Raw genomic sequence first — 16,542 nt, 5'->3', positions numbered from 1 at the left:
AAAGAGTTGAGGAAAAGTCTGGTGGCAACCCTACTGCAAATCTATATTTAAACCAGTAAACAGTTTTTAGCAAATTCTGATAATTGCATGTTTTTGTACAAAAATGATAAATGAAATAACTATGTGTAACTAGTCAAAGTATTAAATGCAACTTGACTGTGTTGGTTAATTCGTGATACATAGGTTTTTTAGTTCCAGATAAAAGGTATTCATAGATATGAGAAACATTACTAGAACTCACTAAATGAGTAAGAGTCTTAGTCATGAGCAAATTCCATCTGCAGTTTTGGAAAGCTGATATAGGAGTGTTCCTTGTGTTAAGAGGTATTTGTGAGGATACAACAGCTGATGATCACCATCTCTTGGATTATTTCACTTTTATATGGAATCAATACCTGAATATTTGGGACAGGATTTTGTTGGGTTCTGTCACAGTTTTTTTTTTGTTTGGTTTGGTTAATGCTACATATGCTTTCATGCTGGCAAAAACAGGTCAATCTTATATAGAAACCTGTGCAGTAGAAAGCTACAGTGAAACCTGGAAATCTTACAGTGTGTGTTATGACTATTATTTTATTGACATCTTAGTCCTCACATAAGTTGGTGGTGGACTGCCCTTATGACATTATAGTTTGGATAAGACTGAAGATTATGGCATTAAGTATACAAAAAGATGTTAGGATTTGGGCTTCACGTTGCTTAACAGTACAATTTGAAGTTAGAGAATATGTTGTTGCTAGTTGCAAAGTCATGTCCGACCCTTCATGACCCCATGGACAACGCTCCTCCAGAACTTCCTGTCCTCCACCAAACCCCAGAATCCACTTAAGTTCACAAAAGAATATGAGTAAGGTACAAATGCAACCATTTTTGTGTGAGAGAGATCTGTCTAAAGAAAATATTATCTTTCCTGAAGAATTGTACGAGGGGTGTTCAATGTATTCTCGGTATCAGTTTGATTTGCTATTGATGTGGGTAATTTAATTATTTCATTAGCTAATTACACTATCTGAGGGTATACATGCAAAATTTCAAATAAGTATGATCATCAGTTCCCTAGTAATCCTCAGTGAAAGACGACCATAATGATTGATGCGACAATGTTGAAGAAAATCGAGCACCGTGCTGTGATTAAGTTCCTTACAAAACAAGGAAAAAGACAAAAAGTCATTCACGAAGAGATGGTGGCCATTTACCGGGACTCTGCACCTTCATTATCTGCTGTTCAAAAATGGTCAAGGGAATTTGAAAGGGGCAGAGAAAGCATTGAATACGACCCTTGCTCGGGCAGGCCGGTTACTGCCACTGTGAAAGAAAATGTGAAAAAAAATGACTTGTATAGGAAGATGCCCGAATAAAAATCAAAATGTTAACAGAGATGACAACCTATCCATTGGTACCATATTTACTATTTTTCATGACCATCTTAACCTTTCAAAGGTCTGTGCAAGATGGGTGCCGCGAATGCTCATGGCGCTTCATAAACAAGTGCGAGTCGAGTGCTGTAGGGAGTTTTTGGAGCTCTGTGGTGAAGATCCTTCGAGTATTTTTGACCAGATTGTTACTGGAGATGAAACTTGGATTCATCACTATGACCCTGAAAGTAAGCAAGAGTCCATGCAGTGGCATAAAAAAGGTGCTGACCCTCCGATGAAAATCAAAGTCACTCCATCCGCCGGAAAAATCATGGCCACAGTGTTTTGGGACTCAAAGGGAATTTTATTGATCGAGTACACGAAAAAAGGTGAGACCATAAATGCAGCATCTTATGCAACCACTCTGTGAAATTTAAGAGAAGCAATTAAAGAAAAAAGGTGGGGGAACTGATCGCAGGTGTGTTGCTTCTTCACGACAACGTGCCCGTTCATACGGCGCGTGTTTCGAAGGCTGCTGTGCAAGACTGTGGTTTCGAAGAAATAAACCACCCACCCTATAGCCTGGACCTGGCCCCCAGTGACTACTACCGATTCCTGAATTTAAAAAAAGTTCTTTGTGGAAAGCGATTTTCCGACGATGAAGAGCTCAAGGTGGCAATTAACACACATTTTTTAGACAAGGAGGAAGGGTATTTTTTACAGGGAATTGAAAAGTTAATTTCTAGATGTAATAAGTATATTGAAGTTATGGGGGATTACATTGAAAAATAAAAATTATTTCAATTTATTATTCCTTTTTCTTCATGCTGATACTGAGAATACATTGAATGCCCCTTGTACCTGGGAATTCAGAGCACTGTAAGAGCTAAGGTGCTAGGTATCACATATTTTTTTTACAATCTTCTGTACAAAACAAACAAAATATAAACATAATTAGTTTCTAGCCATTAGGCATAGAAGGTGGGGTCTGATGTTCAATTGCACATAAAAGATCCTAGGGCCAAATTCTCACTGATGCCACCATGACATAACAATAGAAAGTGGATCCAGAAACTTTTGGCTGTACTACGATCCAGACAATTACTGTTTCTGAAGACATGCTGAACAGAGTTAGGTTGTTGGGGAGAAGCCTGAATGTAGGGGCTTCCTTCTGCAAGTGGTGTGCTCTCTTAAAAAAAAAGCAATAGGACCGTATAGAACAATGCTGAATTTGGTTTCTGCTTTATTGCACTTCTGCACTTGGTAACTGAATAGAGATACAGATGTTGTCATGGAGATGGGGTTTGGTTAACTCTGTGCCTCCAAACTAGCTTCAGTCTGTTCTAGCAGATTGCCATTCAGCTCTGTTTTTAATGAAAACTAGGAATAGGTATCAGTCTCATGCATTCAGGAAAGTTTGAAAGCCAATTCAAGGTCAGCAAGTGCAATGCCATGCACTTAAATGCCTCTGTGTTCAGTTGGGTTTACTCCCAGCAGTGGCCACCTGTGATTGTTCTTGCAAGATAAGCATGTCAAACTCTGTGTGGACTTTCAGTTCTGGTGTTTGGAAGTACCTAAAATTAGGTAGCCAATGTCTATTCCCCCCCCCCACCCCCATCCATTAAATTTCAGATGACCAACAATGAAGTGGTTTTTCTTCAAATACTATAACTTTTTTCAATGTAAAAAGAAAATAAATAAAAGACCTCATCCTTTACATTAGTGATTTAATTCCTTTATATACTGCCCAATACACAAGACTTTCTGGGTGGTTAACAAAAGTTAAAATTAAAAGTTAAAAAGACACACACACACATTAATAGAACAAAACCATAATTGCTATCAGCACAGAAATAAACTGGGATATATAAAAACAGAGTTTAAACATTAGAATGTTAAAATGTCAAGAAAATAAAAGCAGTCTTCTAAGCCTATTTTGTTTTATTTCTTCAATTATACAGGCATGCATTTAACATTGGTTTAGCTTCCATAAACTTAACAGCAGCAAGTAATACTGAGACTGAATTTATATTTATTTATTTATTTATCTATTTATACTGAAAACTAATTCTGAAATGGTGAAAAGCTGCATTTTACAATTTTATGATGGAATGTTTAAAGCCAAAAAGTTTTGGGGGATGCTTTTATTAAATTATAAATACTACAATTAAATGCATTTTTTATATTTAAGATCTGGGCAAAAAGTAGTTTCTTGATTCATATTTTGACTTTGTTTGAACTTTAACTCTTTATTTGCAAACTGCCCAGCATCAGAATTTATAGAGAATGTTTTGCAAGTATACAAGAGTCAGCACTTTGTTTCTTTGTCATGGTCTGTGTGCATCACACATATGGGTGCTACACCTGTGCAGTGCCACTTTTGGGAAGATTCCTCTAGCTAAGCCTGGAATTCTTGGCAGGAGCTCCACCCCACTTCCCCTTAATATAAATAGGCGTGCTCTTGCCATTTTCTCAGTTTGCTTTCTATCTCATTGACGGGGTCAACAAGGCACAGCAACCCATCATGAATAACTAGCTATTGTGGATTGCTGTGTTGTCTGAGCCCTCCTGCAGGATGGCTGGCTTTGGGACAACAAGCCACAGTGACCCCCATGGCTTCTTCAACCCATAATGGGGTGCCAGGTCATTACAACCTAGCAAAGGAATTTGTGCATTATGGGGATCAGCTAATGAGACAGTCTGTATGAATGCCAGAACCCCTTGCCTCTCATAGAGATTTTGCCCCTGTGACTGCCAGTGATAGCCCCTCCGCTAATTCCCGAGTGACAGTTTGGAGTGACCTTCCCTGGTTTGTCACTTTAAAAAAAGTTTTGGTCCCAGAAATATATACCATTATCTTTCAGAGGTGCACATGTGCATACTTACAGCTGTCCAGTACAGGAAGTCATCTACATACGACTCATCAAGTCGTAACCTTTGAAGATGTGAATGTGTTTTTGTGTACTTCACTGTAATAATTGAGAGGAGTTCAGCAAAGCATAAAACACTCACACCAACCTAATGGTAGCGTCATATGAGGAAGAACCCATCAGACAAGTGTAATTCCTCACTGCCATGTACCTGGAAGTTTAACTTCCAGAAGTCCTCCAGTGTCGTTAAAAACCCATTACAGTACTATACAGCCGATTGTGTTAGTTGGACGTATGAATTAATTGGACTTATGAACGTGCTCTCAGAATGGTCCTCGTTTGTATGTAGGGGACTTCCTATCCATGTAGTCTTGCCCGGTCAGTGTCTTTGTCAGTTTCAGTTGTCAAATGCTAACAGCTTGTAGAAAAGTGACTGCATATAGACTGAACTGTGAAGTGTTGGCAGCTGTCAACTATCAGCAGTTGCACAACAAAGGGAAAAGAGCAGCAGAATAGGTGAGCAAAAAGGGAGTAGGCTTAAGAACATCACCTTAGCAATGTAACCCTCTTAATTTGTTGTTATTGTGTTGAATATTGCTCTGGCACTTCTCCATGTCCTCTGCCTTTTCTACACTTGACCAGTGTCCCGGGTAGTCCAGAAAGAAGAGATTTTAAAGCCATCCCCTTTTCACAACATTTTCGAGCCATTATTATTCTCTGACAGCTGTCAAAAAAAAAAAAGAAGTTGGCTGATTGGATGGAATGAATGGAGCCCCAATTGAAGGTGCAACCCATTTGCTTAATCCCTTTCTACCAATTGTTAAAGTATTTAAAAAAACCTCTATCACATGTGCATATTTTTCATTTTTGACAGTGAAATAGAAACAAATTTCAAGACCAGGCAATAAGTGGATGGGAAATTTTGCCAACAACTAGGGGTTGCACTCAGATAGGAGAGACAAGATGGTTTCTGCAGCAAGGGATCCTGGAGGGTCAGGAGCAGGGGCAGAGAAGGAAAACTTGTGGTAAACTCAATGTTCTGTTGGGCACATAATTGGCTGTTCCAAAAACAACAGATTTCCCATTGCATATTTGCAGGGTGGATTGCAATGCTATGTGTACTAAGCCAACATTGTGCCTCTATTTCATATGAACATAGTCTGGCATTTTTGTGGTTCTTTCAAATTCATGTGGACATTTATTTCTCCTGTACATGTTGAATTTACTTGCACTGAATCAGTGGTGTGAAATTGGGTTTATGGTAATAAAAGCTAGTTGCAACATGTCATGAAGTATATAAAAAACCCATACAACTCATCTTTCCCCCCACAGCATTTAGGATTCATGCAGCATCTGATGAACATAACTGATTACCCATCTAATCTCCTGGCTATCCTAAAGAGCCAGCATGTATTAAATACAGAACACCAATCAATATTTGATGATCAGATCTACTATTTCAGAGCATATGTGGTACTTCATCTCAGTAAGGATTTAGATATTGGGTTGGTTCTGATGTAATTATGCCAAGTGCAGACAAGTTGAAATCATTAGAACTTAGGTTTATCATTCTGAACTTGTTTCACTGTTTTCAATGGATCTACTTCTTCACATGGCCAAGTCTGGATCCAATGCATTTGTCCTTGGATTATATGGCAATTTTGTGGACGTTCATTGCCAAAGTAGCATTTGGCCCAGACCATGGCTAGATGCTACCTATTTCAACTGGCAAAGAATTTCTTCATTCTTAAGTAGCAATCTTTCTCACTCCTGCTTGCTTGACCTGTTAATTTCACATGTTAGGACTTGAGCCTGGCTTGTGCATGCTAAGCATTTGCTGGGTCACTAAGCTTTGGGGTCTTCCTGTTATCACAGCTCAACTTATTCAAGAAATTTATACAACTGCAGAAAACTCCAAACTAGCTTATTTTTTTTCAACCCCCCCCCCACACACACACACATTTAAATGATTGATGTCTCTGATTTCCCCCTACCCCCACACAAGTTGGCACTGTCCTCTTTGGAAGAAAATTCCCAAATGTTTCTCTTTTTCTATGCAAAGGTCTGTTGGAAAGACAAGCGTTACATGAGGCAGATGAAGATACGGTCACTGATGTTGACTTTACCAACATGATTTCTGAAGAAGAGCGAGAAGAATTAAAAGCTGAACTTGTCAAGGTAATGCTCTTTGGTCACCTGTGTATGTCACCTTTAAGAGCAGGTTTGGATATCATAGTTGTTACCAAGTTTTCTTGATGTGATTATCCTTCAACATGCACCTACATGGTGCAAATGAATTGAACTAGTACCATTGGTTCTTATACTAGATCTGTGTTTCACAATTGTGAAATTTACTGCCATTTGGGTGTAGCATTGCCAGCATGAGTTGAGCAGAAATCAAGCTTTCTCTGATTTTTTTTTAAAAATGGTGGATTAGAGATTAGAGTCCAGCCAAATAATCCATTTTAAGAGGTGTTTCCTTCACCAGGAATATTTTCATATGCAGATGTATTGGTAAGCGAGTGAAAGTATTCTAATGCTTCATTGGACTCTAGAGAAGCTTGTCTACCCACAAAGTGTGTTGGGCAGTTTTGACCAAGTTTCTGCCTTTTATCTTTATCATTGCATAGGACAGTTAAGAGGATAATGGAGAAATTCCATGTGCACCACTCTGCACTGTGTGGAGGAGGCACTTGCATATAAATATGATCAATAGAATAATAATATGCATTATTTTAGGTTATAGAAATGATGATTTTGTTAATGATGCTGCTTTTGTTAATATAGTAGAATGCTTTGAAAATAATGTTCTGCTGTTTAGTTTGCTCATTTACATGTCTCTCCCCCTCCCCTTAACCTCTTTTCTTTATGGAGTAATGAAATGAATGAAAGTCAGGCACAAGAAATGTCTGATTTAATTGTGTAAGTCTTCATCCCCAAGCCCTTCATTCTCACTGAAGTGAGCAGGGTTAAGGCCTGGATCCTCAAGGCACATACCACAGTACAGATTGTTTGTAGTCATTGGAGTTGTGGAATCTAGGTCAACTCTGATTGTAAAACTGCTCTAAATTGTTCACCACATTCAAATGGTATATAATTAAATTGTTCAAAGGAAATACATCAGGGATTCACATTTAGAAACGCTTGAAAATTTTCAGAAGTTACGGAGTTTCTGCACCTCTAATGAATTCATGCTTGCTTAGAATAACAGCTGTGCTTCCGATGGGACTTGTTTGACTACTAGTTCTCAGTGCCTTGAAAAATATAACTGTGTCATTGCCCCAAAACTCTTAGAACTGTTGCATTCCTGTTCTAAGAATAAAACCACCCTGACTGCTTTGTTTCGCTAATTGGAAACCCATAATGTCCAGACTCCCAGCTTTACCATTATATACTCTCACCATACTTTTCCTGCTGTTCTTGCATTGTTAAACAATTCACAGAGGGACACTGATTGTGGATGTTTATGAACACATGAAGTCTTTTATTATTTTAAAATGTGGAAATATGCATCCTTGGATAGGTACTGTTCCCTTGAGACAATGGCTGCTGTGTTCTGTGCAGATTTATACTGAAATTTCTGGCAAACTATTATTCATAGGCATAGATTGCAACTAATACCATGGCAATAGTGAAATTGTTCATAATTATAAATATTATGCTTACTGGACTGGACAATCTATGGAATTTATCTTACAGTTTGGACAACATAAATATATTGTGTATTTTCTGTCTTGGAAAACTGCAGTTTAAAAATAGGAGTAAACCTTGTGAAAAATTCTGCAGTCTTTCATTTAATGAGACAGCTGCAATAATAAAAGATAGGTGAAGATATATTTCATAAACTAGAATGATTATGTTTTGCAGAAGTTGTATAGAAATGCAGCAAATACTGTGTGCAACCCTTCATTCCTCCTCCTGCTTCTATAATATTCTGCTTTACTTGAGCAGATGAAACTGTAGGCTGTCTTTAGCTTAACTGATTTTATTGAAATAACACACAGATTTGCAGCCTGCCCTTTGCCAGCCTAGTTCTAGCGAAGGTTCCTTTTAGCTCTGCTGGCTTGTACTGGCGGAAGCCAGTTTTATATTGTTAACACAGACTGCCTCTTTTAAAGGGGAAGATTACTTCCTATCCATCTGTTCAGTAAGTATGTGCATGGCTTTTGCACATGGCTGGGTGTGCAGCATGCTAGTTGCTAGTGCCATAGATGAGAATCATTAGATTGGAGCCATTGAGGATAATAAAGAAGCCAGAGAAGGCCTTGATCCTAGATGCTTTGCCATGTGCCATTTTTAAATTGGCCAAGCCATTTCTGTGTTTATCGGGTAATCCTGCATTTGCATACCTTTAAATAAATGACCCTAGGTGAATTAGCACTAGGACATTCAGCAATCATTTAGCGTCATTTAGCGTAAACATTTGGATGCCATCTATTTTGGTAAGAATATACCAGATTTTATTATTTATTTAAAAAATCTGTAAACTATTCATTCAGCCATGTTGACTTTCTGAATGGTTTACATTCAATAAAATTACAAACATAATACAATGTATTAAAATAAAGTAACAATTGATAAAACACTGATTTTGTGGTATTGTACAGAATTAGTTATTTGTGTGGTCAACCATGTGATTATGTGCATCCACAAGAAGTTTTTTAGATTGGATATTGTAAAAAGAAGTAAAATTAGAGTAACTCAGTTGTACGCTAATCTATATTTTCTTAAAACATAACTTGTGTCTATGAAACTGAGCTCCTGCAAGTGGACCATCACGGGTGTGCAAAGGCACCTGATTATGTGCTGCTATTTGTTTGTGTAAACTTTCCGGGGCATGGAGTCATAGAAGTATGTCAGAATCTTGAGATGAGATCCAGTAGCTCTAGTAGCTTTTGAGGAGGCCCTGTGCAAAGCACTTTCAAGGGGGCTCTGCTCCACATGCCGCCCATCTGGTCTGCAGTTGCCACCTTTCTGCTGCCCACTGCTTAACCTGTACTGCCCCACCTCCCCCATGTTCTGCCACCAAGTCCCTCTTCCTCAGTATTCTGGTTGCTCCAGTATGTCCCTGCCACCACGTGTGCACACATGAAATTCATAAGTCTTGATAGTCCTTAAACTAAATATGGACAGCAAAGAAATATGCACAAAATTAGATTTCTGTATCATGCCTTGGCTTTCTGCTAGCTGTAGTGATCTTGTGTACTTGGCTTTTTTGTGCTTGAAAAAGGTATCATCTTAAACTGTTTTACATATATAATGAAAAATTATGCCAACTATTCTTTTGTTTTATGAATCCTATTCAAGCTAGAGGATGAAATTTCAACTTTACGACAAGTGTTAGCAGCCAAAGAGAAGCATCTGGTGGAAATAAAACAAAAGCTTGGTGTCAACCTGATGAATGAACTGAAACAGAACTTCAGTAAGAGCTGGCATGATATGCAAACAACTACTGCGTGAGTGCAAACCTCTTACACATCACTCTCTTCCTTTTGCAGCAATAGTTGGGATAGCTGAGAAATTTGTTGGGTTTGCATTTCAGTATGAACTTACCAAACATTTATGCCACAAACCTGAGCACAAACTAGAGCACAGACATCAATGATGCTATAAACCAAAAAGGCATGTGTGTATTCAAAAGTGTATACAACAAAGGTGCACATATGACTAATGCACACAACAAATGAGCACAAAAATGCTTTATTCAGTTGGGAAAAGTACTTGCAAAAGTGTGTATTTTTGGAAAAATATGGTCAGAAATACATACCCATACTGTGCAGACCATAGTGATGTACAGTCTAATGTAGAAATGGGAAAGAATAGCTGCAGGGCCTAAGTGAAATGGAGCTTGACAAATTTGCCAACCCTTGCATGAAGTACTCCTTCCATAGAAGGCCCATGTGGGATAGCGGCTCATACATTGGATTTTATTTGAGTGACCTGGCTTCAGCTTTTACTAAGACATGATATTTACTGAATGCCTTGCCTAATCTACTTCACAGAGTTGTTTTTAGGGTAAAAATGAGAGCAGCATTTTTAGTGAGCTATCCTGAATTTCTTGGAGGCAAGTGGGAATTAACAGAACGTGTTTAGCCCAGAAGCATTTTTGGGTACTTTCATCACACAATGAAAATCCAGTGGAATGAATGCATCAGCTGTAGGATAGACTCTAAGGTAGAATTCCTTATATTTTAAATGCTTTAATCAGGGATTTTTTGGTTATCTACATGACATGGAATTGTATTTTCTGTGCAACCTGCTTTGCATGAGTTATATATAGACATATAGATGTATTAAAATAACTGAAAAGGTGATGTATTGAAAAACCTAGATTTTTTATACCTGACTGTTGGCTGTTAGAATGTATCATACATTGGATACATTTGGACAAACTTGTCCCATTTCACTTCCATAGTGCACTTTGTGTGGGAAAGAGTTTATCTGAATCCATGGTTGTTGATACTTTGCAATAAATTTATTTCAAAAGATTTCAAAACTGTAATATTAAAGTGCTTTGAAGTTTTAAAATCTGATATACCATGTGCTTTCTGCTTCATCTAATTAATCAACTTTTTCAGCTAAACATACAATTCTGTTTGGTTTTTTTTACATTAGGATCTGTCTGACAAGATCCTAATGTGCTAATATTAGAGTCTACACCCGCCATCCTATGTACACTCTAATTGACATTGGCTCCTTTCTAATATAGCCATGACAGCAGCATGTAAACATTGGGATGTACCAATATGCAGAACAGTAATTTTGGGGGTAGAAGTGGCAGTCCTATTGTTAATTATATTAGTATCTTGCATTTATAGCTTGTTTTATATTCTTTTGTGAGGAACCCAACCAAATCAGCTTACCTAGCTCTTTTCTACTTGATTTTATCGTCACAATAACAACCCTGTGATGTAGGTTAGTCTAACAATGAGTGACTGGCCTAAAGACACCTGGTGGGCTTCATGGCTGTGTGGGGACTAGGACCCAGATCTCCCAGTTCCCCAGTGGCTTTAACTGCCCGGCCAATTTATGAAGAAAATACTAGTTTCTGAGTAACAAGCTTTTCCAGGGATATGGAACCTGTGTATTATGTACACAAGCTTTCCTGTGACCTCTTGAAAAATGCAAAACCCAGATTGACAGAAAGGTTGAGTTCATCCCTTATTAGATCTCTTCAGACAGTTTAGTTCCACAGGTATGTTTCACATAATGACTGCACATGGTTGTGACATCTGAACATGGAATGCATTGCTGTGTGCAGTTAGAAATATGTGATCCACTTTGTTCAATATTTCTATACTTATATTCACGAAGTAATGTTTTGCCAGAAAAGTTATCCTCTTACAATCAGTATATATTCATATCTTCATTGCTTACTTTGGCAGTGAAAAGTGAATTCTGAAGAACACAGTCATCATTGCACCAAAATAGCATTTCACCGCATGTGTTAAAGTCAGGGGTCTCAAACTCAACTTACCTGGGGGCCGCTGGAAGTAGAGTCTGGGTGAGGCTGGGCCGCATCAAGCGGTGGTGGTGGGCTGCCCATCCTGCGTGGCTCCCGGAGGCCGGCCCGGGCGCCACCGGCGCTTGGAAGGCCGCAGGGCCCCTCTCCCGTCCCAGCGCGCAGCTTAGAGGGAACATTGTGCCCAGGGTAATGACTCACACAGGTCCGTGTGAGAAAAACGCGCGGGCCACACTATCACTAAACTTTGAGATCAAGTGGGGGCCACAAAATATCGTCCCATGGGCTGCAATTGGCCTGTGGGCCGCGAGTTTGAGACCCCTGGTTAATCTAAATAGGAATCAGGGAAGGATTCTGTACCCTGCAGTCCTATCTCCTTCTTTTGTTAACCTGCAGAGGAAAAATGACAAGGGTCAAGATGCCTTGGGATGTATGTATGTATGTATGTATGTATTTATTTATTTATTTTTGTATTCACAGCCTGTACAAACAGAAATGTATCTTGGCGGGCACAAATGCTTGAATAATCTCAACATTTGCCCATCTGTGTATTCTTGTCAGAGTAGATTTACATAGTTTCCAGATGATACTTTAGAAAGCTAATAAAGGCACCTGCAGCTGGAACACTTCCATTCATCCCTAATTCAACCCATTCCTTTGTCTGTTGCCCACATAATCCTAATGTCAAAAAGACTATGCTTAAGTTAAACTATTCACAAGTTCATTCAGTTGCCTAAAAGTTAAGGCATATGGCTATGATTTCCGTGCCAGTTAAGCAACAAGCACATCTTACAGTTGCACCATAGTGTGCCTACATACAACTTGGCCTCTGTGCCCCTACTCTTTCCCTTGACCTTTCAGCCTCAGTTCTCTCCCTCCGTAGGCAGGGAAGACCACTAAAATTCCAAGCATCATAGGGGCAGTCAGAGCACTGAATGCTGACCTTCTGCTTTCTCTTTATGCCTTCAGTTGGGTTAGAGAAAACAATTTTAGCTATTGTACCTGTATGAGGAAAGGGGACTGTAGGCCAGGGGTCCTCAAACTTTTTCAACAGGGGGCCAGTTGAAAGGTGCCAGCGGCACACGTGGGCCGGCATGGGGGCGGGGGTGAGGTGAGGCGAGGCGGGGGGTGGGGTGGGCGCACAAGGCAGTGGCTTCGTTTTCTCCAAGTGAGTCCAAAACGATTTCCACGCGAGCAAGCCGCTGCCTCCCTGCGCGCGGGGCGAGGTGGGCGGCGGCAGGCATGGGCGCGATGAGTCCAAAACCTCTGAGGTGGGCTGGATAGATGGGCATGGCGGGCCGGATCCAGCCCGTGGGCCATAGTTTGAGGACCCATGCTGTAGGCTCTTTTATTTAATTTACGTATGTCACCCAGTAGCCAAAACACTCTTGGTGGTTTACACCAACACATTAAACATACAGTATACAGCATCATAAAAAGGCTGCCATACAAAATGTAAAACCAAATTTTAAACCCCTATGAAAATTATGACTTAAAGGAAGTCTTGTAAATAATTAAATACTAATAGAGCACTGACCTACATTTTAGTTAGAGCGGACTAGAAATTGATAGTTTGTTTATTCAAGGGGACATGAATTTGGAAGTGAAGACAAAATAGCAAATTAGTAGAATATGAATTTAGGGCTGGAATTCTGGACGGAAAATGAATGTGTAAAGAAAGGAAATACTTTGAGTATGTGGCGCGAGTATGTGTACATGGGCCCACTGAATTAGAAAACAGTGTCCATTTGGGGTCAGATCAAAGCCCCCATCCCAGCATCAGCTAGTCAGAAGACTTTGGAAGCTCCTGAGAGCACTGCACAAAGGTAGCAGCCTTTCTTGTCCTAGTATTGAGAACCCAACTCTGAATGCACTTAGCTCTAAGCCCAATAGGTACATGTCACTACTACTACTTTGAAAAGCCTCCTAAGTTAGTGACTTCGTCATGTGGCAAATTCCATGCAAGTTATGTGAAATAGCAGTATGCTTCGCATTGCTTTGTGAGGCTATGTGAATTTGATGTGCTTTAATTTCTGCAAACATTATTAAGTCACAGAGTGGGCAGAGGAAATTGGTTGATATGGAACCACAGCAAATATGGGAGCCAAGAAATTTGGTGCTCACACCCCATCTTTGTGTGAACTCCCAACAGGGAGTGCTGTTCAGGGCTCAGACACTGCTGCTGTTTCGTATGTTGTTTCTGCCTTGAGTGAGCCATTTTTCTCTGTCTAGCATTCTACTTCCAAAAGGGACCATCCAAATACATCTTGGAAACTTAGCAGCAGGGTATGAGAGAATAGCATTTCCCTGTCCCAGTGTTATTCAAAGATATACTGTCTCTGAATATGGAGGCTTCATTTAGATCTTGTGCTGTGTGGACAGAACAGGTAGGAAGAATTTTGGGCACATTGAGCCTCATGCTGTGGTTGGCACTCTAGACATGTGGACAAACTTGAGCACATGCTTAAGATATATATTCCTTAAGGAACTTTTTTGACTTAGCCATTGGGGCATGTGGCAGGAGGAACCTGCCTCCCTCGCTCCCCCCCCACACACACACAGAGGCAGGCAGAAGTGGGGGTAGAGGCTTCTTCAAGAATTCAGAATGTATTGAATGTACTTCAATAATTTGGGAAATTAACTTGGTAGAGCATTCCTTCAGAATTAGTGCTGATGTTCATGTTTCTGAAAGGTTACTTTCCTATAAGACTCTACCTTGAACAAATGACCTGGACCTTAACACAACTGGATAGCGTGGAAGAGGCAGTATCAATATTTTGCTGCTAGCAAGTTATTCTCATGTACCTGAACAGGTTCTAAGTGACCTGGAATAATTTCCAGGTCAGCAAAAAGTACTGTCATTGTGACTGTGCAAAGCTACCTTTGGAAATGGGCCAGGTTTCCAAGAGCCCTTTCAGGTGAACAAAGCTGATGAACACTGGAGTGCTTTGTTACATGGTGGCTAGACCTACATCACAGTGTGTGCTGAATGTGAATGCACCCCATTGTTTGCGATTGTTCAGAAAATGTGTTGAATTAAATCCTATTTTGTGATCTCTGGAAAATGCAGCAACATGTTCTAAGCTTTGCAGAGGAATTCTGTATTCATTATATGGTACAGAAAGTTACAAAGATAGACTGTTAGCTAAGTACAGTGCCTTGCAGTGCCTTACAGTCACCTCTCCTCTTTACTTTTCCACATTTTGTTGTGTTAACATCCCGGAACCAAACTAGATTTCATTCGCGGTGTTGTCACTTGATGCAAAATGCAAAACACTATGAAGGAGCAAAGTATTTTTTATTGTGGCGACCAGATTGAAATCATGGTGTTCTACATAACTTGTATGCATGCATGCCTTACGTACCTGTAGGTAGAGAAACTTCATTAAAACATTCCCAAACTGCCATTATAGGTTTTCTCCTTCAGTGAAAGAATACTATGATAAACTTAAGGCTATACACAAAAACAGCCAAAAACTTGTGGAGTATTCTGTTCAAAAGGTTGTACTTTCATTTTTATAGCTTGCCCCTCCCTCCTAACTCATAGCATGTGCTCAGAACTATTCCACATGGAACTATCTTCTATTCATTGATTTTTTTGAAGCTTAGCATTAGATAAGGGGCTGATCCTGTGTACATAGATTTGCAAAGGAACAATGGGATTAAAGTCTTTTTCTCAACTCTGTTTTATAACATTTTTGCTGTGGAGAAGAGGCATTTGATCACTACAGACACAAATTCACAGTTTTGAAAATGGTAAAACCAAGCATCTGTGATAATATCTTCTACACAGAAAATTGCCAATAAGCTTACTGAAGCCTCTGGAAGAACATAACATTATGAATGGATTAATGGGATTCATTTACCAAAAAATTTAAACATTCCATGAATGTATAGCCTCATGATGTTCATCCATCATTTTTGATGAGGACCTTGACATCTAATGGGTTGTGAGTTGTCCACAGTGTGTTCGCAGGTGGCTGATAAGGCCGATATGGGCATGGAGTGTTCTGCCACATGTCAGGCAGACATCTATGGGCACCACTGTTGCAACATTTGCAACTCTGGCTTTACGGAGTGCTCGCTTCTCTTGTGCTGTGGTTGTCCTTCTGGCTTCAGATGTTTGGCAGCCTTGGTGGACAGCGTGCGCCATGTCGATCAGTCTTGTGCCAGGGTCTCCCAGGAGGTGGTGTTGATATCCAGAGACTTGAGAGAGGCTTTCAGCATGTCTTTGTATCGCTTCTTTTGTCCCCCATGCTACATAATTAAAAACCAATCCTTATTTCATGATGATTAACTTTCAGACTATAATATATCTTAAATAGAAAACTATTTAGATGATTTTTTCCTCAAAAAGCATTTTATTAAAAAATCCAATTTAAATTTTAAAAAATCCAATATAAATTAAAGATCTGATTTTTTTAAAATGATATTTATCCACCCTGACTGCAGGTTGTAGCACAATGAAGTATGGAAAAGTTTGCAGGGAGGAGAGTAAATACTTCTGTACATGACTCACTTTGAATGGCTTCAGGTGCTCTATTAGGGGGTCCCTTCCTTTCCTTTGCATACTGTACATTTAATATTTTAATCATCTAAATTTTCAGCCCAGCTGCATGCTTCATAGCTTGGTATCTTGTTTACATTATTGTAATGTGTTATACAGGGGGCTACCTTTAAAATAGCCCCACGAGTTCAACAAGTGCAGCCCATGCCTGTCAGCATTCTAACTGGGAACTGTTGTGATACTATTATGCCATTTTTCTCTTGCTGGTACTGGCTTCCAATCCATTTCCTAGCCCAGTTCAAAATGCTGATTTAGAACTATAAAGCTTTATGTGGCTTTAAGACCTCA

The 16,542-nt window shown here is 39.5% G+C and overlaps 1 protein-coding gene across 4 annotated transcripts in view; it reads left to right on the top strand.

The window, feature by feature from the left end:
- TPD52L1 (TPD52 like 1) overlaps positions 1-16,542 on the top strand; it is a 43,388-nt gene that overhangs the window by 12,212 nt on the left and 14,634 nt on the right. For 3 of the 4 annotated variants that reach the window (XM_044425297.1, XM_044425306.1, XM_044425288.1), the window contains 2 exons: positions 6,288-6,403; positions 9,533-9,681. In XM_044425297.1, the coding sequence (XP_044281232.1) occupies positions 6,288-6,403; positions 9,533-9,681 (265 nt within the window). Of the gene's footprint in view, positions 1-1,699; positions 1,745-6,287; positions 6,404-9,532; positions 9,682-16,542 lie in introns of those variants that run through there. The other variant, XM_044425312.1, reaches the window with a different exon arrangement.

This window comes from Varanus komodoensis, unplaced genomic scaffold (genome assembly GCF_004798865.1).
Source record: "Varanus komodoensis strain SLA01 unplaced genomic scaffold, ASM479886v1 scaffold1, whole genome shotgun sequence".
Taxonomy (NCBI): Eukaryota; Metazoa; Chordata; class Lepidosauria; order Squamata; family Varanidae; genus Varanus; species Varanus komodoensis.
Note: the sequence above shows the minus strand (reverse complement) of the source record. Positions and strands in the feature narration are given on the sequence as shown.